Consider the following 25,674-nt stretch of genomic DNA (forward strand, 5'->3'; position numbering starts at 1 on the left):
GCAACAAACCAAAGGTGATTTTTTTTTTCAATCATCGTAGGAAGCTGTTGTTTCGAGCGCTAGGCCGCTAACCTTCCGCGTCAGGATGAGGGGTGACCAGAGCGTGCGCTGCAATGCTGGCGAACAGAATGGCCGCCAATACTTTCAGCATAATTGTTTTTTAGACCAGTGTTAGAGAGAATTGTGGAGGCGAACTGGCGAAGCAGAAGCACTACTAGCCGCCTAGGTCCCTTTGGCACCGCTCCACCTGGGAGTGCTTCAGCTTCGTGATACAGTAGCGCGACACTGTGCACTACTGTGCTACACTGTAGTGTGAAGCTGAACCGGTCCCCCCCTGCTACAGTCAACTGTGGGAGGAGAGAAGCTGGCGAAGCTGGAGAACGCGGCTTCTCTGGTTTTCGTGCTACAGTGCTATACAGTCCTACAGTACGCGAAGCTAAAGCTCACGGAGCTGTGCCAAAGGGGGCCAAATTGTTGGCGTGCCAAACTCTGGAATGGAAGTTCCTTGGAAGTAATCTCCTCCCGGCCGACATCGAGGTTTAAATTATCACAATAGCTTTTTAGTATGGTTCCAGCATGCTTTTTTTTTAACTCTAGTGGTATTAAAGAAATTTAGGTTTAGTTGAACTTGATCAATATATATATGCTGTGTTATTGTGAATGTCATACTCGTATCCCCAGAGGAAGTGAGGTCCACAACCAACACGAGTTAGGGTTGCTTTTTACAATTCATCAAAGTTGAAACAAATAAACATTTTTCTTTTCTAGATCCACAATCTACGTGGCCCAGAATCTATAATCCAACAATGCATCTCCCACATTTTTTTTGCCAAATCGCATTCCCTCCGTTCTAAATTATAAGACATCTCAAGAATTTTGGAGAATCAAAACAATCTCAAGTTTGACTAAGATTATAGAGAGAAATATTAAGATTTATGATATCAAATTGATGTACTATGAAAATATAACTAATAAAAAATCTAATGGTACTTAGTTTATATAATAAATATTATTATTCTATTATATAAATTTGATTAAATATAAAAAACTTTGACTCTTCAAAATTGTTGGAACGCCTTATAATTTAGAACGGAGGGAGTAGCACAGATATTTACCCACTATGCCACCAAATATAACACACTCTCTCGTTCCCTTCTTAATTACCGTCTATCATTTGCCTCGCCATCACACGGTTACAAGGGAAACCGCTATACCGCTCGATACCCTGGTGCGTGTAAGAAACATAGGGGTGGGGGTTACAAGGGAAGAGTAGATGATTGCGAAAAAGGGCGTGGATGGGCACCCATCGTTCTACTGTACATAACAGGCATGGCCAATAATCTCGTATTTTCTTTTCAAAAAAAAAATCTCGTCTTTGACCGCTGAAGCTGGACGTTCTAGAGTGCTGTCCACACAGGCGGGCTACGGCTGATAGGCGTTAAGGGAAAAAAAAAGTATTAGCGGATTAGCCTTCCCAGTTTCTTTTTTCATCAGAAATTAAAAGGTGCCTTTTTTTTTATAAAGGAGGTGCCGCTTGTTCCTCCTGCAAAGCAGCAGGAATGCAGGAGGATTTACAAGCCGCCTTTGTTACGGGACCGCATCGTTTTATCTTATTTCTGCAATTAAAAATAGAAAATAGAAAGTAATAAAAGGGGAGACTTTGTCCGGCCCTGATCCAAACGGCCAAACCCCCTGGGCGCCGGCGGGCAGGCGGCGGCGGCCGATCGACGTCGACGAAAGCAGGCGCGGAGGCTCCGACCTCGCCCCTAGATTTGCAATGCTAGCCCGGGTGTTTGGCCTTGCGAGCAAAGCATGGAAGCGAACGCCGCATATGTCCGTCCCGGCCTCGACCTCGCCGCGCCGCCGCTCCCACATGCCACCGCAGCTTCGTCGCCACCACAGCAGGCCGTCGGAACCGGAAAAATTCCCCGAAGAACAGCACCCGCTACAAAATAATAGCGGGTAAGATCTGAGGTTAGAGGAGATGAACTCATGTTCGAAAGTCACGTTAAGTCTTGTTGACATTCAAAATTGGCACGATGAAGGTTTTCTGGACAATATGGGTAGGACCGGTCAGACCTCTCCCTTGAACCGGTCAGACCGGTCTAGACAAGTTTGTCAAATTGCAAATTGGACTGCACCATTGCGTAGATCTCGTCGAGACGATCGAAATGCATATATAGAACGTCTAATTAGGAGTCCGGATGAGGGAGTTATGCCTCCCAGAAGACCTGCACCCCGGTCAGACCGGTCCAGAGCGGTCAGACCGGTCCGAAACGCCCAGTCCGAGTTAGGAGTTGTATTTTGACACGGGATTTGATAGGGTTCCGACTCCTAACGGGTACAGACCTCCCCACCCTATATATATAAAGGGCCACGGCCGATTGAGGGTAATCCCAATCGATTCACACAATTACATTTAACTTTTATCCTCCAAACCCTAACTTTTCCAACCCTATTTGCTGTTCTTCGCTCGTCTCCACGGCGTTCGATGGCGTTCTGAGTGGCCTGCCGACCTCAGAGCAACCCTAGATCCACGATCCACGGCGTTCGATGGCGTTCTGAGTGGCCTGCCGACCTCAGAGCAACCCTAGATCCACGAGCTCCGACGGGGTCCCTCCCGAGCTCGAGGTTTTAGGTTTTTCGCGGCGTTCTCTGTAGAACCGGTCTGACCGGTCGCCATAACCGGTCTGACCGGTCCGTGTGCAGGGAGCTCGTTGGTGAAGATCGTGTCGACGATCAACGCGTGTTCTAGCGCATTCGAGTGTGTTGGCGCAAATTAGTCCCAACAAGTCTCATGTTTTTCCGAACCGCAACCTGATTACTTTGCTACAGAGGAGCTCAGCCAATGCTGAACCGGAGCCGGAGCAAGCAGACTAATAATGTCAACATCGAGAATTCAGCGTTTGCTTCCGTCGACTCTAATAGGTAACCTTGCTCACTTCTAAACTTTAATCGTGCCCTAAGCTTTGTAATGTTAGCATGCTAAATTTGGAGTTTACATTCAGGGATACAGTTGACGGGAGTTTTGACCAGAGGTTTGCAACACTGAAGAACATTGGGGAGGATCGTGTCAACGACCTTGAGCTCAAGTTACTGCTAAAGAAGAAACTAGCCCCCATTTGTTATGTTTGGTGTGATCCCTCTCCCTGGATGCACATTTCCCAGGTATAGGAGCACTTTTTTTTTGGTAGCATTCTTAAATGTTACTTACTGAAACTGATACTTACATTGGAATATGTGATTCATACCAACCATTTTGTAGTGCTATCAAGGAATTATGGGCTTAGCTTTTATGTGGATGTGCTCATTTGTCTGCAGTGTAGCTAAAGTAATCCTTTTTCTGCATAAATATGTTTCAGTGCACTGCAAGATCATCAGTAATGACTTGAAGTTTAAAAAAAGTTGCCTAAGTGTAAAATCATTTGGGTTGCAGACAATCCAAAAGAAGTATACCATTTTACTTCTGTACATCCTTTGGATTCAGTTGTAAAGTTAAACTGTGTGTTTCGTAGAAAAACATATGGTGGCTTACAATTATCATTAGGATTCTAGAACATTTCTATTACCGAAATATTCAGAAAAGACAGTTGTTGTTCTTTGTGCGATGACTAATCAATGGTTGTGGTTGTGCTTTGGCACAAAGGAGTACCAGGCAATAAATACATGCCAATTATGTATGTGCTTCAAAATTGCAGCTTCTTGACAACATGCTTCCGTGGTTCCACCAAATTGAACCTATTTTACTTTGAGGAGTCAGACACGATTCTAATAGTACCATCAGCTTGCCCATGGAATATTTTTTTTATGATTTTCAAAAGAATCCACAAGTAACTTTTGGTTCTGCAAAGTGTAACACCCCGCGTTTCTGCTTATGGATCAGCTCCTCATGTGGAACGAGTCTTTCATATGCATACCACCTCGTGTAAAAGCCTGAAGCCTGAAGGTGCTACATTTGGAAGACGAAGGCTTATAGTTGGTCTGAACCTACTTTTAGACTACCAAGGTGGGACTAATTCCACAAGAACAGGACACATGGGCCACAACGGGTCAAAACTGGAACACCAATGGGCTGGGGTATTACACAACAAATCCACCAAGCTGAAGTGTGCATTAACAAAACAGGCTGAGAAGAAATAGAAGTGCCCATTGTTTATCTACTTTCCCGAGGCATCTTGTTGTCATACGCAGATTAGCCTAGGCTGTAATTTGTCCTCAAGATGGGAGAAGCATTCCCTCTTAACTTTGGCTGTCAATAGTTAGTTCCAGTCCAATGTGAATGAAAAGACTCATCTTTGCATCTAATCAGTCAGTAAGTAGATTCATACTATATGGCCTTAAGTTAAGAGGGACGGAGATATCTGGAATTATCTACGCAAACCTGTAAAACCAAAAAAAAAAAAACTTGCAAACTTGCTTTGATAAGCAGTAACTTATTTGGAGATGCTCTCTAACTATCCAGACTTCAACATTTCAGAAGATGAAAGAATGAAGTTTCACGTCCATGGGCAAGGGAAGTCAATCCAAGATGCATTTTTTAAAAAAATACTGTAGAATCAACTTTTAGAACCAAGAGCAGTGGGGAGAGTCGGTCACCTTGTTGTAAAATTCTTGTCCAATTGAATATCTTTCCTTGGACGCCATCTAGGAAACGAATAGGTACCTCTATTTAGGATTTGATTGACCTAATAAATCCAGTTCTAGAAAAAAACTTTTTCATTGCATGCTCTCCTGCTTATTAAAACTGTCAAGAACCAGGTGCTCTATTATCTGTTAGTATACACTACTATACTATAAATCTCATGCAAAAATAAGAGCGATACAGCTTCGGTGGGATTTCCCTGAACTGTTGATATTGGTTATACTTAAGTGAAATTTAATTAGCTGTGTCGTGGGCTTTTGGGGTACCCACGGCCGGGTGGCGGAACGCACCTGCCTATTCACCGAGGGGAAGTACTCGGGGAAGTGCCAAGCGATTAGGCCGATCTAGCTTGGGGGCAAGAACACACGGATTTAGAGTGGTTCGGGCCGCCAGAGCGTAATACCCTACATCCACTGTGTGGTGTATTGCACTTGGTATGAATGAGTCTATCATCTGCCCAGCCGGACTTGAGTCATTCTCTAGCGGGCGTTCCCCTTTTATAGTGCAAGGAGGACGCGTACACAGGCGTCGGACCCCGACAGGTGGGCTCAACAAGGATGTATAATATACTACGTAGGAAGCTTCAATGGAGCTACAGCGGTTGAGACTCTCTTCTCGGATACGCTTCATTGCCCTGTAGACTCTCTGATCGAGAGGGGGGGTTTCTTAATCGTCACATCGGCGTGACGCCCGTTGGGGCAATGTAGCTTGCGGCGTAGTCTGTCGAGACTACCGTGTAGGCGTCATAATGGGCGAATCCGAGCCGTCGCGTCCAACTGACATAGTAGACTGATATACGCGGCGTGGGCGGCGCCAGCGACTGCTCTGCGCTCCTTGGTAACACGCGACCAATAGTGCTACCTGGCAAAAGCCGCCTCGGGCTCTGCTGTGGCAGAACCCACTTCTACCTACCGCATTGAATGCAGAAGGTGGGCGTGGCTTCCAGTGGAAGCCACGCGGCCCCGCGCACGTGCCCGCACCTACGGACACGTGGCGGCTCCGGACCAGCCCCAGGTAGGGTGTCGGTTCCTCCCTGCTGAGGGGTCCGGATAGTATATGGGGGTCCGGATAGTATATGGGGGTCCGAGACCCGGCGGGAGTCCGGTACTCCCTGGGAGGTCCGGGACCCCCAGCTGTTTTGGCTGAGGGCTATCTCCTCCGGGACATATGGCATCACCGGACCTTCCCCAAGCAGGGAGCGGATCCGGGGCCGTTTGCCGGGTAAGTAGGGCTCCGGACCACAGGGGTCCGGCTGCTCGGTCGTCAGGGCGTAGTTAAGGATAACTACGAGACTCTTGCCTAGACACAGGAAGAGGGGATACCCCAGTCCTGGGGTACCGACAAGCTGTAATTATACTTGTGGGTTTCAAATCCATTAGAGTGGCTATTTTTATGCTGGTTTGCCAAAACCTAACGCAACCCTCCTCCTTTATCCGGGCTTGGGACCGGCTATGCTGAGACGACTCAGGAGAGAGAGTCTTCCAGTCAGCATAGGCGGAGTTGACAAGCTGTAATTATACTATTCTTCCATTTATGTATTCCTGATGACATTAGCTTTCTGGGCAAGTGGTCTCGTGTTGATGCTGTTGTTGGCTCGTGGGTTGAAGAAAATATCTATTATATGTTAGTGTAAAATTTAACCTCCATTACTGCACTATTTGGTTCATTCATTGCTCATTTTTACTGTTTTAACACTTGATATGGTGCCACTATTCTATTTAAACTAATGCTGACATATCCAAATTGTTCAACTCTGTAATGTAAGATGTAGGAGGGAAATAATGGATGTATCCCTCCAAACCCTAGAAGGGTGGGATATATAGATCCTATACATGGGCCTCTATACATGAGCTCACATATACACCAACACCCCCCTGCAGTCTGAACTACCGGCGCAGCAGTGTTCAAGACTGGACAACAAGAAAGCCAACACCCCCCGCAGTCTGAATTGCCAGCACAGCGGTGTTCAAGACTGGACAAGAAGAGAGTACAAATAGAGTACAAAGGGCAAATACCCCCCCCCCCACAGCCACAACTAGCCACCGGCTACGTTGAGGCTGGAGCGAAACTCCGAAAAGATCGAGGATGACAATCCCTTGGTGAAGATGTCAGCAAACTGGGAGGTAGTCGGGACATGGAGTACCCGAACATTGCTGATGGCGACTCTGTCACGCACGAAGTGTAGGTCGATCTCCACATGCTTCGTCCGCTGATGCTGAACGGGGTTGGTGGAGAGATACACGGCGCTGACGTTGTCGCAGTAGACGAGCATGCTCTTGGCGAGCGGGTTGTGGAGCTCCGCCAAGAGCTGTCGTAGCCAGGACGCCTCCGCCACGCCGTTAGCGACAGCTCGGTACTCCGTCTCAGCACTGGAGCGGGAGACAACCGGCTGCCGCTTGGACGACCAGGAGACCTGGTTGCCGCTCAGGAAGACGGCGTAGCCGGAAGTAGAGCGATGAGTGTCCGGGCAGCCAGCCCAGTCAGCGTCGGTGTAGACCACCAGCTCAGTAGAGGACGAGCGGTGAAGCACCAGGCCGAGGTCCACAGTGCCATGGATGTAGCGGAGGAGACGCTTCAGCGCAGCAAGGTATGACTCCCGGGGATCATGCATATGGAGATAGACCTACTGAACAGCGTAGGTGAGGTCCGGCCTGGTGAAGGTGAGGTACTGCAAAGTGCCAGCCAAACTCCACTAGGCAGTAGGATCAGCCACCGGATCACCCAGATCAGCAGACAGCTTCGCCTGAGTGTCGACAGGAGTGGAGTAGGGCTTGCAATCAGTCATCCCAGCCCGCTCCAGAATATCGAGTGCGTACTGTCACTGGTGAAGGAGAAGACCAGATGGGCGAGGCTCAATAGTGACGCCCAAGAAGTGGTGGAGCTGACCCAGATCCTTCATAGCAAACTCCTGCTGCAGAGAGGAGATGCCACTCTGAAGCAACTGCTGACTGGAGGCTGTGAGCACAATGTCATCGACATAGAGCAGCAGATATGCAGTCTCATCCCCATGGCGGTAGATGAAGAGAGACGTGTCAGATTTGGCCTCGGTGAACCCCAATGTCAGCAAGAACGTGGCGAATCGAGAGTACCAAGCCCGAGGAGCCTGCTTCAGACTATAGAGAGACTTGTTGAGTCGGCAGACCATATCCGGACGACTCGAGTCCACAAATCCCGCTGGCTGAGAGCAGTAGACAGTTTCTGACAGAGTGCCGTGAAGAAACGCATTCTTCACGTTCAGCTGGTGCACAGGCCAAGAGCGTGAGAGCGCAAGCGAAAGGACCGTGCGCACAGTAGCTGGCTTCAGCACTGGGCTGAAGATCTCATCATAGTCCACACCAGGTCGCTGAGTGAACCCCCGGAGAACCCAACAAGCCTTGTAGCGCTCCAGTGTGCCATCAGCCCGACGCTTATACATGGGCCTCTAGATGGGTGGGATATATAGATCCTATACATGGGCCTCTATATATGGGCTCACATATACACCAACACAAGATTCACTTGTTTTGCATGGATCCGTTCTTGTTCTACAGGGGATCATGGAGACACTCAGTATTAACAAAATGGTTAAATCTGGTTTCAAAGTTAAAATCCTAATGGCAGACTGGCTTGCCCAGATGAACAGTGAGATTGGTGGCAATCTAAATAAGATGCGGACTATTGGCAGGTACAATATTGAGATGTGGAAAGCAACTGGCATGGCTCTTGATGAAGTTGAGCTAGTCTGGTTGTCAGATGAAATAAGTCGACATGGCGATGAATACTGGCCACTTGTCATGGATATTGCAAGGAAGAATAGTGTGCGTAGAATTAGAAGGTATATTCTTGTTTAATCATTTTGAGGTTTATTTCACTGAAGAGCCTTATCATTTGAGCATTGAATGATGGATCATTTTAACATCCACATCCACATCCTTTCATTTCTGTTTACCTATCAGATATTGTGGTAGTAGAGACCAGTTTATGATGGGACAATTAACTGTGGCTGAGATGTTTCGCCCTTGCCTGCAGTCTGCTGGCATATTATTTCAGAAGGTATGTTTATTGAATAATATATCCATTGTAGTATGTTTGTTCATTACTACCCCTGTTTGCAAATGAAGGGAGTAATGAACATAAAACATGGTTGGACAAACCAGAGGGAACCAAGTGCTTCAGCCTTCAACATAATGAAACAAACTAAATTTCTAAGAGTACTAATAAACTCTGCAGTCGAAGATTTGTTAGCGTGTAGAAAAGGTCTTGACCGGATTTTCACAGCATGGGATTGAGTCTCAGTCCTTACTAAACTGCTCATAAGTGGAACAGATCATCTGGAAGCAGAGATAACAACAATATATTGCTTGGATGGACTTTTTTGGGAAGTAGAGATAACAACAATATGTTGCTTGCATGGGCTGTTTAGGAAGGAGAGATAACAACAATATGTTGCTTGAATTGTCTGTTTAGTAAACTTATTGATATTGACTCAATAATCATCTTGTTAGATCTTATCTTCACCAGATTAAAATATTTCTTAATATACTTGCTCTACTTCACACGCTACACATGCAAAAATTTGAAAGAAAAAGGATAATCTTAGTGGGGATGGCTGTAGCCATGTTTTAAACTTAGCAGGGAGAAAGGAAGCAAGCAATTACCAATTAGTGTAGTTCTGTTAATATGGAGTCACAAACCATGTGGTCCAACCCTGTTTGCTTCCCTTTGATCTTGCACCTCATTACTTCTTGCACAAGGCCTATGAACATATGAAATATATCACATAACTTATCTTTCTCTTGGTTTGAAGTGTAGATTGTGTAGTTGTTCAGTTTCAGTAGAATGGTTGTTGTGAAAGTTTGCGCAACAAATTCTTTGATATATAAATTAAAGGAAGGTGTTGGAATATGCTTCTATTTTTACATGATATCCATGGTTTTTGTAATGAACTTCTCTGAAGCCTACAATCCTGTAATGTACAAAAACATTCTGAACTGCAGGCAGACATATGGCTGTTGGGAATGGATCAGCATGATGTCAACTTATTGGCTAAACAATATTGTAAACATATCAAGAGGAAGAGTATGCCAATTGCTGTTTTGCACAGTATCTTTTCACCTTTTTATTGTTCCAATCCATTATGTGTGCTTGTACTTTTGGTATTTGCCTATTTGGTGCTTGGATGGTGGTACTTTCATGTCAAGACGCACAGATCACAGGACATGAACCAAAACATGCTCAGAATGCAGATCCTTAACTCAAATTACAGATATGCTTCCTAATTTATTACAATACCCTGCAAGGGAGAATAGGAGGCATCCAGCATGGGCTATCTTCATGGAAGATGGCAAGGTTTGTTTACTAGCGGCACACTTTGCCTGTATGAATTATGATGCTAACCCTGGTTACATATATTCTGTCGGTTGCATTTTTTTTCTAAAAAAAATTCCGACATAAATTTACCTCGAACCTTTTGATTCAGAGCTCTCGAGTACACAAAGAGTAAAGGTACTTGCTACTTTGCTTGGTATCTTTTATGAAACACACAATAAAGCAGAGTATCATTGCATTAAAGAAAAAAGAGTAGAAGCCCTGAATACACCACACACACTCACGTCATCAGTTTCTTTCAAAAAAAAAAAAAACTCGACCTCTGGGGGAATGACCTCCCCCAAGGTTTGACACGAAAGATAGAAGTTTTCTCTTCTGCAGGGTCGAGAAAAGGCCACGAACCCTAGCTACCCAGGACATGCCACTGACAGCGAGGGCGCGCCTGCGGACGCGTATCACGCTGCAACCGTCAGTGGACCACGCATTTCCTGTTTAAATAGCACAGCGAGTGGCCTTTTTTTTACTCCGTGAGCACTAGTGCTGAACCTGGGGTTCAAACACTGGCGGGGCTGGCTGCGCACCGCAAGCCTTTGCCATCCGAACTAGTGCTCGGTCTCACGTCATCAGTTTCTTAGAGGAACACATGCCCCTAACTGCCTGTGAATGACCAGGACCTAAAGCTTAACTTGTGAAACCAGGTCAGTCATTGAGGGAGAGCCCTCGATCCCCAGCCAGACTCCAAAGCCACGCCTCCTCTTCTGCAGGCAATAGAGAAGAAACTATGCTTGGTACAGTGCCATAAAAAACACAGCAATTCTATGCTTCCAGACATTCCAATCGCCAAGGATGATAACTGATAAGGGAGTTGACGTCTAGCTGCACCAGACCACCAACTGAGTCAATCGCCCTACTCTAACAATCATCGAAGAATTGGTCATCCAGCGATGGCATATGAAGCCCAACCCGCTGGAGGAGGCCAAACCAGAACTGTCTAGCAAGGACCCAAGTGGTGAGAAGGTGGTTAATTTTTTAATCATCCTAATCACAATGTGGGTCCTCGACGGGCAAGATGATCTGCAGTCTTACATCGCTATCAGTATACCTTTATGCTTAAGCACTAAACTCATCTTGTTCCAGGAAGATTAATAACAAGGGAAGACTTTCAGCCCGTGTAAATACCCTTGTAAATATCATTCTGTCGTGGTGTGGTAAACCACAGCCGGGTGGCGAAATGCACCTGCCTAAGCCCAGAGGGAGAGTACTCGGGTGTTAGCTAGGACTAGTTCGATCTCGCTGGAAGAACACGATGAACACGACAGGTTTAGAGTGGTTCGGGCCGCCGGAACGTAATACCCTACGTCCACTGTGTGTTGTATTGCCTTCGACTCGAGAGAGTCTGAGAGAGCTTGTGTGTCCAGTGCTCAGTCCCGTGTGTCCCTGGGTTCTAGCGGGCGTACTCTCCCTTTTATATGTCAAAGGGGAGCACGTACACTGAGCGGGGCCCCGACAGGTAGGCCCGGTGATGTATTATAAACTACAATTTGGCCTTCAATGCCTCAGATCCGGAGATCTTGTCGTCGGCTTTCGTGCGTAGTTTCTGACCAGGGATGGTCTTGAGCTGTCCTGTCGGAGTAGAGTATAGCCTCTGGAGCCGCGCGTCGAGGTCATTATGAAGCGCCGAACTACTGACTCAGTCCGCTGTAGCAGCGTGCACTGTTGCTCCAGTTAGTAGTTGGTCATCATGACTCGTTGCCCATCCGCGCGGCGCTGAGTCTTTAATGCTTGCCTTGGTAATTGACGAGCCGCCTTGGAAACAGGTGGGCTTACCGTGTTGTCATGTCACGCCTGTCCAACCCGTGAGAGGGTATCCGATGCCCTGCTCTGGCAACGCACGCCCCAACTAGCAGCATTTAATGCGGCAGGAGGGCTGGCGATCCACAATGTGGACTGACAAAAGCTGCCCCGTGCCCAGCAATAGCAGAGCACGCCTCAACCGCTCGCACTTAATGCGGGTGGGTGAGGGAGCTTCCAGTGGAAGGCTTGCGCCTGCGCCCGCGTCTGCGTGACACGTGGCGGCTCCGGACCCCTCCCGAGCAGGTAGCTGAGCCGAGAGCTCACGGGGATCCGGATAGGCACGTGGAGGTCCCGGACCCACCTGCGGGGGTCCGGGTCCGCGGCCACAGGTGCTGAGCATTTCCTCCTCTGGGACACGTGGTGACACCGGACCCGTCACCGAGCGGGAAGCGGGTCCGGGACCGTTGGTCCGGTGAGATGGAGCCGGACCCCAGGGGTCCGGCTGCTCAGCTCCTTAGGGCGTAGTTACGGATAACTACGCGAGTCTTGGCACAGTAGGAGTGGGTACCCCAGTTGTAGGGTACCGACAGAGCCCCCCGGGCCCGCCTCGGGAGAGGCAACGAACCCGCAGGTGGGGCCACTACTGTGAGCAACTTGGCTGCTTCTGGCGCCCAGCGGTGCGCGCCGCAAGGGTCTTGTCCTGCGTCGTCCATCTTTTGGGTCACCTGCTGCATCATCACGTTTGGACCTGCACATGACTCAAGGTAGATGCTTAGTAGCGTGCCCACGGGTCCCAAATCCTGTTGGCTGTGATCCTTTGAGATAGACAACTAGGCTCAGTGAACGGAGGTCGAGGGGGCGGCCTTTAGGTTAAGAGAAAGTCCGGACCTCCAGGTTCCCAGTCCTAGGTACTACGGCACTCATTCACAGGAGGTGGTGCGTGCAGGCTTAGGGTACGGAACCAGGCTAAATGGCTACACGGCTCCGGACCTCCCCGGAGAATAAGTGCGCTTCCCTGAACCTGCAGGTTCCCGGGGGTCCGAACCCCTCTCTTCCATGAGGGGTCTCGAGCTAAGTCACTAGCTAGCCAACTCAATTCGGACCACAATCACCGCACAAGAGTAAGAAGCCACGTGGGGGTTAGCGCTCCTCCGGCCCTTCCCAGCGCCCCCCTGGCCGATCCAACTCTGGCTCTGGGGGCAGCAAGGGGTCCGCCGGGGGGAGGGGGCGGCAACGGCGGTAGCAACAACACGACCCCCTCTGGCAAGGGAGGTCGCGGCAAGCGCGGCAAAGGCAACAACAGGGGCGGCAATGGCGCCCAGACCTCCTCTGGCGGCAGTGACCCCAGCAACCAAACCCCTTCAGCGCCTTCCCAGGGGCCATCCATGCAGTGGCCCTCCTTCTACAACCCCTGGGCCGGCTCTATTCAGATGCCCGGTCCCAGGCCTTCCACCGCTTCACCAGCTCCTGCTGGCGTCCCAGGGTCCGCACCCCCTCAGCAGCATGCGCTGGTTGCCCAGCAGTAGGCACTCCAGGCTGTCCAGGCGCAGCAGCAGGCTCTCCACCCGGTTCAGCACTCGCTGTATGGACCCCTGGCGCCCCAGTACTACTTCGGCGCCCCCCCTCCACCTCAACAGTCGCCGCCCCCTGGTTTCCAGCAACCAGCCAGAGGCATCCCCTCGTCCTGGGATCAGCAATCCCTCGCTTCGACCTTCAGCACCATGACTCTCCAGCAGCCTCCTCAGACCGACTGGTATTTCGACTCAGGTGCTACCTCCCACATGACCTCGAACCCTTCAACCCTTTCACACATTTTGTCCCCGCGGTACCCTTTTCCTTCATCAATTGTTGTCGGTGACAGTTCTTCCTGTCACTGCCACTTGCGTTGCATCCCTTCCTGGGCATTTATCTCTTAATAATGTTCTTGTTTCTCCAAGACTTATTAAAAATCTTATTTCTGTACGCCAATTTACATCTGATAACAATTGCTCTGTTGAATTTGACCACGCTGGTTGTTCTGTGAAGGATCTCACAACACAGAGGGTTGTTCTGTGAAGGATCTCACAACCCACTCATTCCTCCCACGGCGCAGGCCCTAGCTGCTTCATCTACCTCCTCGCTGTGGCATCGTCGTCTTGGTCACCGTGGTCATGAGGTCTTAGCAAAGGTCGCCTCGGTCGTCCCCTTTTGTACTACCGCACCTAGCTCCATATGTCATGCTTGTCAGCTAGGGCGTCATACTCGTTTGCCTTTTCAGTCATCAAACTCGCGTGCAACTAGTAATTTTGATCTCATTCACTGTGATTTGTGGACCTCACCAGTTCCTAGTGTCTCTGGTTTTAAATATTACCTGGTTGTTCTAGATGACTGTTCTCATTATTTGTGGACTCTTCGTGTTAAATCTGACACCTTTTCCACATTGGCAAACTTCTTTTCTTATGTGCGCACACAGTTTGGGGCCACGGTGAAAGCTGTCCAGTTCGACAATGGGTGTGAGTTTGATAACTCTAGCACGCGCACCTTCTTCCTCACCAACGGCATTCACTTGCGCATGTCCTGCCCATACACTTCGTCGCAAAATAGTAAAGTTGGGCGCATGATTCGCACCATCAATAATGCTGCTCGCTCCCTGCTGTTTCAGGCCAGTATGCCCCCATCTTATTGGGTCGAGGCTCTCCACACTGCTACACACGTGCTGAACATCCTCCCGACCAAAACTCTGCAGTCTGTCACACCCCCACATCGCTTTATTTGGCACTGCACCCTCATATGGTCATCTGCGGGTTTTTGGCTGGTTATGTTATCCTAACCTTTCAGCCACTGCAGCCCATAAACTCGCCCCTCGCTCAGCCTCGTGTGTCTTCCTGGGATATTATGCTCATCATAAAGGGTACTGCTGCCTTGATCTACAATCCAACCGAGTTATCATCTCTCGCCATGTGGTGTTCGATGAGACCTCGTTTCCGTTCTCCTCGCAGCCCGCACCCCCTGGTGCAGCGGACTTTGAGTTTCTATATGATCACTCTGACCTTGTACCGTCTCCTATCGGACCCGTACAACTTCTGCCTACAGGTACTCCAGCACCCGATACACCGCCACGTGCGGCCACCTCGGCACCCTCGACGCAGATTGAGCTGGGGCCGCCCCCTGTGTTGGGCGCCCCAGCTCCCCTGTCGTCCCCTGCACCAGCTCCAGGCGCCGCACGGTCGACCGGTGCCCCGGCGACGTCCACGGCACCATCAGCTGAGCTGGGGTCGCCCCCCTGTGTTGGGCGCCCCAGCTCCCCTGGCGTCCTCTGCACCGGCTCCAGGCTCCGGTGCTCCAGTGGCATCCACGGCGCCATCGGCTGGTGCCCCCTCGGCGTCGGCTGGTGCCCCCATGGCACCCTTTGCTCTCCAGCCTGGTGCGCCACCAGCTGGCGCTCCCCCGGTGCCGCTCGTCTTCACATCGCGGCCTGCTCCGGCTGCCCCGGCCGCGGCCTCGCCTCCAGCTGCCTCCCGTCGGCCTCTGCGGGAGTTCGTCCACATCTACTCCTGGCGGCCTGTCAATGGTCCAGTTCCTCCTCGACCTCTTCCACGTGGTGCTGTTCCGACACAGCCTGTGTCTAATCAACACAGGATGACCACACGTGCGAAGAGTGGGCTGCATTTCCCGTCCATCTGCACTGCCTCGTCGCTTTCTCCCATTCGTCGCTCCTATCGCGGGGGCCTTGCTGATCCCAATTGGCGAGGTGCTATGCAAGAGGAGTACGATGCTCTGTTGATGAACCGCACCTGGGATTTGGTTTCCCGACCGTCGCATTGCAACATTGTGAGTGAAAAGTGGGTGTTCAAGCACAAGTTCAAGGCTGATGGTACTCTGGAGCGCTATAAGGCTCGCTGGATTCTCCGTGGCTTCACACAGCGTCCAGGGATTGATTTTGATGAGACTTTCAGCCCAGTTGTCAAACCAGCTACAGTTCGCACAGTTATGTCTTTGGCTGTTTCTCACAATTGGCCTATTCATCAGCTGGATGTCAAGAATGCTTTCCTTCATGGCAACCTGTCCGAGACAGTTTATTGCTCTCGGCCGACTGGTTTCGAGGACTCAGCTCATCCAGATTATGTGTGCCGGCTTAATCGGTCACTCTATGGTCTTAAGCAGGCGCCCAGGGCATGGTACAGTCGTTTCGCCTCCTACATCATTCAGCTTGGGTTTGTGGAGGCCAAGACAGACACATCTCTGTTTGTCTATCATCAGGGTGGCGACACAGTGTATCTTCTGCTCTATGTGGATGACATTGTCTTTACTGCTTCATCACCACAGTTGCTTCGTCGTCTCATCGATGCACTCCAGCTTGAGTTTTCCATGAAGGATCTTGGTGAGCTTCATCACTTTTTGGGTATGCATGTGCAGCGTTCTGGTTCTGGTCTTCTGCTGTCTCAGCGTCAATACATGATGGAGATCCTTCAGCGAGCTGGCATGTCTGACTGCAACCCTTGTGCCATGCCTGTTGATACAAATCCCAAGCTCCCTGTGGATGGTGGTGTTCCTGTGGCTGATCCTACTGACTTCCGCAGTACCTGACCTTCACCCGTCCAGACATCGCATATGCTGTCCAGCAGGTCTGTCTTCATATGCACGATCCTCGGGAGCCTCATTTGGCTGCTCTCAAGCGGATTCTGCGATATGTTCGAGGCACTCTTCACCTGGGACTCCTGCTGTGTCCTTCTGCTCAGTCTGATCTTGTGGTCTACTCAGATGCTGATTGGGCCGGTTGCCCTGACACTCGCAAGTCGACTTCCGGCTATGCTGTCTTCTTTGGTGACAATCTCATCTCATGGTCCTCCAAACGCCGAACTGCAGTTTCGCGTTCCAGTGCTGAGGCCGAATACAGAGCTGTCGCCAATGCTGTTGCAAAAGTTTCTTGGTTGCACCAACTTCTGGTTGAGCTGCATGCGCCTGTTAGCAGGGCTGCCCTGGTTTACTGCGACAACATCAGCACCGTCTACATGTCCGCCAATCCCGTACAGCATCAACGCACCAAACATGTTGAGATTTTGTTCGGGAGCGTGTTGCTAAAGGAGTTGTCCATGTTCTTCATGTTCCAACAAGCTCACAGTACGCCGACATCTTCACCAAGGGCTTGCCGTCTTCTGTTTTCATAGAGTTCAGGTCCAGTCTGAACGTTCAGACTGCCGACGATCAGACTGTGCGGGGGTGGGGGGTGGTGTTAGGCATGTATATGTGTTTGTGTGAGAGAGGGCCCAGGCGTGCTGTGCGCCTGGGCTTGGGCCGGCTGTGCCGTGTACCGAGCCCTAGATTGATTAGGTTAAGGTTGAGAGATTCCAGCCTATATATGTAATATTTGTTTACCCTAATCAATCAATCAATCAATCTTTCCACGCAATCTCTATTGCTTTCAATACGGCCTCTTACAAAATCCATGGCAGACACTAAAATATTCAAAACCATCAAAATTGCTTATGTGAAAATTATTAAATTATATTACTCAATTTATTTCTGGAGTGTTTGCTTTCATAAAGGTTTTAATTCACTTAGATAAAGTTACAAAAGGTACCTGTGCATGTGCAGGTCAGGACTCAAGTACCATAAATTGATAAAAGTCAATAAAGTAAAATTAAACAGAATGTGTGGCTTCTTCATCAGGTGTATCTATAAATCTTTACCGCAACTCACAAGAAAACTGCTGAGCGTTGGGTTTTCCAGCTATATCAGGTTACATGCAAGACAAACAATACAGAGCATGCATCATTGCATTTTGTTATCAGTATGGTTAGTTGCAGAACAGACTTGTTAGAAGCTTAGAAGAGTCTTTCAAAAAAAGAAGTTCAGAAGACTCATGTTGGTTATTTAAAGTTTCAGTTGCTGGTATTGTTTGTTAAGTTTTGCTAGAGGAAATAACTCCAATTATGTAGAAGTACAATAGAGTTTCAGTTAGAGCTAGGCCGAACCAACAGTAGGCAGTAGTACCAGAACAAACTGGAACAGGTGGTTGTTCATTGGCTTGATTATCACAGAGAAGTAGAGGACCTTCTCTGCAAACAGACTGGTAAAATACATATAAGTTGGTTTTCCCCAAACTATAGAGAATATTGGCTCAATTTATGTGCAAAAAATTACCCCAGACCAAAATGTTTTTTATTGTATTTTTTTCTTCTCGAACACGCAGGAGAGCTGCGCATCTTTGTATTAAGAGAGGAAAAAAGTCCAATAACATTCCCATCACCTTACCTTGGACTAGAGTAAGGGATGTAACTGAAACATACACCAGACTATTACAAAACAAATGAAATAAAGGGACCTGACCAATACTAGACCTCTTCTAATTAGCAACTATAGAACTCCCTTGGCTCAGGGCAGCAAGCCCTTTGGCGCCAGAGATTTGCCATAGGTGACATTCATCTTTAAAGCTTTGAAGAGCTCCCTGCAAATTTGGTGTTGTTCCATCAAAGACACAGTCATTTCTGTGTTTCCAAATAACCCAGGCACCCAGGCTCACAAGTGAATTGAACCTCTTTCGTAGATGTTTTTGCAGTTTCTTCCAAGACTTCTTTCACCAGTCTGCAAATGAGTTATCTGTGTGTCTAGGTACTAATTGGGAAAGGTTCAGGGACTGGAGAATGCTGAACCAAAACTGTCGGGCGAACACACACGTAGTGAGCAAGTGTTGGACTGTCTCTTCTTCTTGGTCACACAGCGGGCAACAATCAGGGTGAGGGAGCCCTCTTTTTTGCAAGTGATCAGCTGTCCAACATCGGTTACGAATGGCCAGCCAAACAAAGGTTTTACATTTACTGGGAGCCCAAGATTTCCAAAGCCGTTTCCATGGCTCAAAGCCCACAGATCCAGCAAAGAAAGCTCTGTACGCAGATCTGGAGGAAAAAAGTCATGAGGCTTCAAACTTCCAGTGATGGATATCTTCAGTGTCCTGTAGTACAACATCAGTGAGCACATCCCAAAGTTCCAAGTATTCAACAAGACCCAGCCAGCCAAGAGCTCCACGAATATCCGATACCCAAGTTAGGTCAAGCAAAGCCTCCCTCACTGTCCTTGATTTTCTTAATCTTGCTGGTATGCACTTGAAAACATTAGGTGCTAAGTTTTCAATGTTGCAGCCATGTAACCAGCGATCTGTCCAGAACAAAGTGTTATGCCCATTACCAACTGTAGTGAAAACTGACACGGTGAACAAAGCAGCGGTGTTGGGGTGGACTGGGATCTCAAGGCCAGCCCAAGGGCGATCCGGCTTCGTTTTCTCAAACCAAAGCCAACGCATTTGTAGCGCCCAACCCATTATTTCAAGATTATGAATTCCCAAGCCTCCCAAATCTATAGGTCTCATAACCATTTCCCAAGCCACCAAGCAGCTGCCACCATTGATTTCCTTTCTTCCTTTCCACAAAAAACTCTTCCTGATTTTGTCCACTGCTCGGATAAACCATTTGGGGACTCTGATGGCGATCAGTAGGTAAATAGGGATGGCAGTGATAACATAACGCACCAAAACAGCTCGGCCAGCCAAGCTCATTAAAGGAGCCTTCCAACCAGGAAGCTTAATGGCAATCTTCTCTATCCAGATCAGTAGATCACTTCTTCGCAGCTTTCTGTCTGAAATTGGTAGACCTAAATAAGTAGTGGGAAAGGAGGTTGTACTGCACTGAAGGGTACTGTTCACAACCTCTGCAACTTCACCATCACAATGAATCGGAATCACACAGCTTTTTTGTAGGTTTGTTCGCAACCCTGATGCCTCCTCAAATACTTGCAATAGATTCTTAGTAATCTGCAGATCATCTTCTTCTGATCTAATAAAAAGTGCTACATCATCTGCATACAAAGATAACCGCTGACCAGTAGAGTGGAGAGGTAGGAGCAGACCTTCCGCTTCAGCTTTCATGAATAAACTGTTTAGGACATCCATGACCAAGATGAACAGCATGGGGGAAAGTGGGTCTCCCTGCCAGAGCCCTCGTTGATGAGTAATGAAATCTCCCGGCTCTCCATTTAGAAGCATCTGAGTTGAGGCTGAGTGAAGGAGATTAGAGACGAGATTACGCCAAACAGCTCCAAAACCCAAATGTGCCAAAATCTCTAAAAGGAAAGGCCAATCTACTGAATCAAAGGCCTTGGAAATATCTAATTTCAGAAAAAGACTTGAGATTTTGCGCCTATGTAGGATCTTGATGGTCTGCTGCACAAGCATATAGTTATCATGTATGCACCTGACTCTTGTGAATGCACTCTGATTTGTGGCGACCAATTTGTCAAGATAAGGAGCCAAACGATTTGCCATCATCTTGGTGACAAGCTTTGCGAAACTATGCACAAGGCTAATGGGCGATAATCCTTGGCTTCCACTGCATCAGCCTTCTTGGGAATCAGTGTAAGAAAAGCTGAATTCAGCAATTTTAGCTTCCTTGTGTCACCTTGCTGTAGACTGATGATTGCTGCCATAAAATCAGCTTTGATAATTGGCCAACAGGACTTGTAGAAACGTCCTGTAAAGCCATCCGGCCCAGGAGCTCGATCTGCCGGGAGTGATCTGATGGTTGCCCAGACCTCTTCTTCTGAGAAAGGCGCTTCCAGCTCAGATAGATCAATGCCTGCTCTGTGAAAGGCAGCAAGCTCAAGTGTTAAATCCCTGGATCTTGCCATACCCAACAAATTATCAAAGTGCTCAAAGAGTATCTGGTGTTTATCTTCTTGGGCAGTGGCTACCCGATCGCCATCGATCAGTTTGGAGATGAAGTTTTTCCGCTTTCGGAAGCTAGCTTGCTTGTGGAAAAAGGACGTGTTCGCATCCCCATCTTTTAGATAGCGAACCCGTGAGCGTAGCCGAGCGAACGTTCTTTCAAGGGAGGCCAGCACTAAGCAGTGTTTCTTTAGTTCACAGCACAGCCAGTTCTCCTGTCTAGACAGATCCCGGTGATCCTGTGCAATCTCCAGATGATGCAGGACATGGCGAGCGAGAGCAAGCTGCGTTTTTACATGACCAGTTTGTTTTTTACTCCAAGACTGTATGGCTTTTGTGAGACGTTTCAGTTTGATGGATACTCTTTCTAGGGGGCAGCAGCACTGAACAGGCAGGTCCCAAGATTGTTGCACTGTCTCATGAAAACCCGGTAGTTTCGTCCAAAAACTCTCAAAATGAAATCTCTTTTTCCCTCTTATTCCTTCTCTGAGACCTAAAATCAGCGGGCAATGATCCGACATTTCAGTGGCATGACTTTGCAAAATGTTCTCTGAATAAATGTCCTCCCAATCATTAGTACAGTGCATGTATGTGTGTTGAGTGGGGTTGGTTGGGGAGTTGGATGAAAGTAGGAATCCTGTTTTTTTTTCTGGACAGGGTGTTGGCATCTGAACTGATTGGCACTAAGCATGCGGCATGCCAAGGGCAATATAGGGTATAAGATGTCTATGAGTTGTATGAGTCTATTTTATAAGTATGAGTCTTATTATGAGTCTATATATTTATGAGTCTATATATGTACCCAGACCATCTATTGGGCTAAGAGAGAAATAGAATTGTCATTTGGGCCAACAAAGAATAAGCTTGAACCTAGGTTGATTGACAAAAAGAGCATGTTCGGGAAGTGGAGTAACCACCTCTACACATAATATGGAAAAGGATAAGGTCTCCTTGGTAGCTGCCAACAATCAGTGAATCAAGTTGATTTGCAGAATCACAGTGAGAAACCTTGCCACATTACTGAAAGATGGATTTGAACAGAAACTAGAGCTGTTCCTAATAGTGCAATTATCTGAAATCGTTCATTTTCACGTGCTAATTCTGTCTTCTCTGCAAAGTTATAGTAACTATTTGCAAAACAAAAATCAAAAAAGTGGAGTGTTTGTTTTCGTTTCCCGAGAATGTGGCCCACTTATTCCAGTGGCCGTTAACACGCAATGCCCCTTTTCCTGGCAGTAATTCATGTTAATGTTTTTTCATGATTTGATCTAACATGAAAAATATCATCAATTGGTGCATAGCTATGGTATAACAAGCATACATGGAGAGTATGTATTAGATAGATATTGTTGTATCTGACTTATATTGAGTTTACTTGTACTCCAAACCTATACAACAATATATATGAAAGGTCACCCCCCCCCTCGTAGGGTGTGTGGTGTGTTGCCTATCTCTGTACAGTATGATGTGTTATGATGTTAGTCATACATATTATTTGAGAACCATTTTGTGGTAGATTTTACTTTATTGTACTTTGTCAACTCTCTGTTAGCATCCAAGAATATTGTAGGAGCATGGAAAAAATTTATTTTAGAATTAAAACATTCTTAAAAACGTTAATACTCTTGTTTAGAAAAGCCCAGTTGTTGGGCTGGTGAATCAATAGCATGGACGGTTAAATAAATTTCTTTGGGTTTTAACAATTATAGGATTTGGATTTTCAGAACGAGCATGCAAAGTTTCAGTGGCACTCTTTAGGGCTATATAGTTCATTTTTCATTAACTTTTTTTAGAGTTATTGATTTCTGCACATGTCGGTTGAGAAAAATATTATGAAACGATGGAGGAGTTAATTTGAGTGTTAAGTTTTTTCAGTGCTAGTACATGCAATTATATCTTTTTTTTATTTGTCAATTGGTCTTACCATTTACATTTTGCTCCAAGCCTGTTCATAATCACTTTGGAAGCACTGAAGCAAAAGATCTAGTGAAAGCTATCAAGGTACAATCTTTCATCAAATTTGTTGGTAGTTAAAATTTTACATTGTTGGTACACACGCACTCTGCTAAGTATAGTTGTGATGTTAATTAAGGCGGTTAATTTTCTCATTCCAAGGGAGAAAATCTTAGGTCCAGCCATTAAGCTGGAAACTCATATATCTGTAGTCGACCAGTTTATCTCCCTTAAAAAAATGTCAAAGTGCCTAGTTGTCGGATGGGACTGATTCTATGGTTGAAGGCCCTTAATTTGATGGCCAATCTAACCAACAGCTTTACTAGCCTATGTTGATGTCCACTGAACTAACGTATAGATGTTTGATGATGCCAAATTGATATTTGTATGCATGGATCTCTTAGCTAGCCTATTAATTAGCTCCGGAATAATTTAGGTGTTTACATGGTTGGGTTCTCTAAAGTACAGTAATAAGTTGCGGGTGTTATTAGTGAAGATATATGGATCCAGCTCATATATTGGTTGATATGATTTAGCTTCTATTCCAACACCAGATGTGTCCAAAAGGATTCGAGTAAGTGTTTGTTTTTCCCTTTTGAATCGGAACAAATTATGGTAGGCTAGGCCTAAGTTTGTTGGGTTAGGTTGAGTTCAGTTGGATTTGGATCTTGAATGGCTATACTGGGAATTTGATCTTGGGTGATACCTGGGCTATGTGTTAACCCCTTTACTCAAATTCATTATATCAATAGCTCCAAACTTTGGTAGCCCTGCATTCTGAGCTCTGCTGTCTGCTGGGAATCATGTTAAGCGCTGCCTGTATATGAGCTTCATTTCTGTTACCAATCTGCAGCTGTTGCTTGTCTGTTTGAAGTTGACCACACTGTACTATATTATCCCGCTGCATTTTTTTTCCTGCAGGAATACTACGTCGCTGACTGAGGATATCGTTGAATCAATTCTTATTCTCATAGAAATCATAGATTGATAGGCTTTCGCACCTTTGGCCAGCTAATAAACAAATTGGTCTCCATCTTGTAACTTAGCTAATAAACAATTCTTAATATTTGAGAGCTTCAAAAACAGTGTACATTAACCATTTCAATGCTATGCGTGCACTCAGTCAAATTGCGCATTTGAATGAGTAATTGTTGGCATATTGGCATATTGCAGATTTCACCAAGTCAATGTTGTCATTGTTGATTGATAAATACTGCTTTGGAACACATTTGTTAGGTCAGCAGCTATTGTTGCAGCGTTCTTGATGAACTCTAAGAGCCTCGGGGCGACAAGCACTTCGAACATGTTGCCGACGGACATCAGAAGATCGCGCACCAGAGGTTGCAGTTGCGGATGCAAACATTGGGTGGCATGCCAGTGCCATTGCTGCCAATGAGTGCAGAGATCTCCAGCTCGGGGCTGTACTGGAGGAGACGGTCAATCTCCGTGGCCCCAATGTGGATGTCCCGGAGACGGAGCTCGCGCAGGCGCGGGGACGGGGAGACATAGGCAGCGCGGCGGAGGAAGTCAGTGCTAGGGAAGTCCCAGTGCCTCAGGTCGAGGCGGACAAGGGAGGCGATTGACCAAGAGCACTTCTGATGGGAGACTCGTGGAGGTGGAGCCGAGCATGGAGCCGCGGTGGTTGGGAAGCTCGAGGCTCTCAACACCCTTGTCGGCGAGGACGCGGAGCCACCTGCACGCGAGCGCGACGTCATGGGCTACCGCGCAGTGGAAGCTGTAGGTGAGGCGGATGGAGCGGAAGCGGCCCTGATGCACGGCGAGGATGCGGGAGATGGTGTCGATGACGGCGCGCGGCACGAAGCCGCCGCCATCGGCGAGCACCGGGACGAAGAGGTCAGCGTCGGAAAGGACGAGGGGTGTGGAGGCCCAGACGCGGCGGCAGCGCGCGGCGTCCTTGAGGGGGAGGCGCGCGACGATGGCGGAGAGCAGCTTGTGAGGAAGGCGGCTGATGCGATCCTCGCCGCCGCCGTTGATGTCCGAGGTGGTTTGGGAGCCGTTCCAGGCACGGCGCCAGCAACGGGAGAGCACGGCTGGGCGCGCGGCGTCGCTGAGGGGATGGGGAGCAGCTCGTCAGGGAGGCGGCTGATGCGACCCTCGCCGACGCTGACAGCTGAGGTGGCGAGGGAGCAGCCGGCAGGGGAGGAGGCGCGGAGGACGCCGTCCTTGTCAGGACTCAGTAGAGAAGGGCGGGGTGGAGCGGCGGGAGATGGCGGGGTCTGCGGCGGTAGCCATCAGCGCGGCGGCCAAGTAGAGGAGTTTTGGGCTTGTAGCCTAGGGATTTCAAATTATAAGTCATTTCAAAATTTTTGAAAAGTCAAAGTTTTTCAAGTTTGATTAAATTTATATGACAAGATAATAACATTTATGATACCAATTAAGTATTATTAGATTCTTTGTTAGCTATATTTTTACAGTGCATCTATTTGATGTCATAAATCTTTATATTTCTCTCTATAATTTTGATCAAACTTTGAGATGATTTAACTCTCTAAGATTTTTTGAATGACTTATAATTTGAAACGGAGGGAGTATTATATATAACACTCAGTTTCCCTTCCGTCGTTGTCATCGTTTGTATATATTATAACACGTTTAATATATAACACGTTTTCTTAATTACCGCTCCTGTTTCATAAAAAAAAAACGGGTTCCGTCAACAGACTGAAGCTCTTCTCTGCAACAGCCAAGCCAAAGCGCGCCAATCAGGCCTGCCTGAGAAATTGCATGCTAAAATTAGAAGAAAATAAATTCCACAATGCAGTGTCGGTTCATTAAGTTTGAAGTAACAGTATTACGGTAAAAAGGAATTTCAACCACAATATCCTAAACCAAACACTTGGGTTAAAGGATGAGCACGTTCCCCACGAGCACCTCCGAATGGATACTTGAACCACATTGTGAAAACTATATCCACACCAAACTTGTGCCTTTGGTGCAAACCAATCTCTTTGCGCAAACTGTGATTAGAGCAGACAGTTAAATATAAAATTACCCAATCCCCCATGTCCGGTGGTTCAAATTGAAGTTTGCATGATTTGCACGAAAGAGTTGGTTTGCACATATGGTCCCTTGGTAACAGGCATTTAACATTTTTTTAAAACTAACGATCTCATATTATAATATAAACTTAGATTTTTTGCATGGACGTCAACTAACTAGATCTTCGTGGTGGTTCTAGTTCTTACGACAGGAGCCACCGCTGCATATTAGATGAGGTTATGCTAACTGCAATAGAATGGCTACGCAACAATACAAATTCCTA

The 25,674-nt window shown here is 47.5% G+C and overlaps 1 protein-coding gene across 2 annotated transcripts; it reads left to right on the top strand.

Annotated features, from left to right (window-relative positions):
• The first annotated feature begins 1,671 nt into the window (after positions 1-1,671).
• Positions 1,672-24,138, top strand: LOC120639994 (tyrosine--tRNA ligase 2, cytoplasmic-like). 2 transcript variants are annotated; one of them, XM_039915909.1, is made up of 7 exons: positions 1,672-1,962; positions 2,836-2,928; positions 3,009-3,168; positions 8,173-8,456; positions 8,578-8,674; positions 9,619-9,724; positions 9,888-11,163. In XM_039915909.1, exons 1-7 carry the CDS (start codon positions 1,778-1,780, stop codon positions 10,073-10,075), a joined length of 1,113 nt encoding a protein of 370 aa, XP_039771843.1. In that variant the 5' UTR covers positions 1,672-1,777; the 3' UTR covers positions 10,076-11,163. The 2 variants fall into 2 exon arrangements, with proteins under 2 accessions (XP_039771843.1, XP_039771836.1); XM_039915902.1 differs by lacking the exons at positions 8,173-8,456; positions 8,578-8,674; positions 9,619-9,724; positions 9,888-11,163 and adding exons at positions 22,383-22,439; positions 23,313-24,138.
• The last annotated feature ends 1,536 nt before the right edge of the window (positions 24,139-25,674 follow it).

This window comes from Panicum virgatum, chromosome 1K, assembly GCF_016808335.1.
Source record: "Panicum virgatum strain AP13 chromosome 1K, P.virgatum_v5, whole genome shotgun sequence".
Classification (NCBI taxonomy): domain Eukaryota; kingdom Viridiplantae; phylum Streptophyta; class Magnoliopsida; order Poales; family Poaceae; genus Panicum; species Panicum virgatum.

Coding starts and splice junctions, on each gene's coding strand:
- LOC120639994 (XM_039915909.1), top strand. CDS start 1,778: ATGCTAGCCCGGGTGTTTGGCCTTGCGAGCAAAGCATGGAAGCGAACG. Junction 3,169..8,172: donor CCTGGATGCACATTTCCCAG/GTATAGGAGCAC, acceptor CTTGTTCTACAG/GGGATCATGGAGACACTCAG. Junction 9,725..9,887: donor GCCAATTGCTGTTTTGCACA/GTATCTTTTCAC, acceptor CTCAAATTACAG/ATATGCTTCCTAATTTATTA.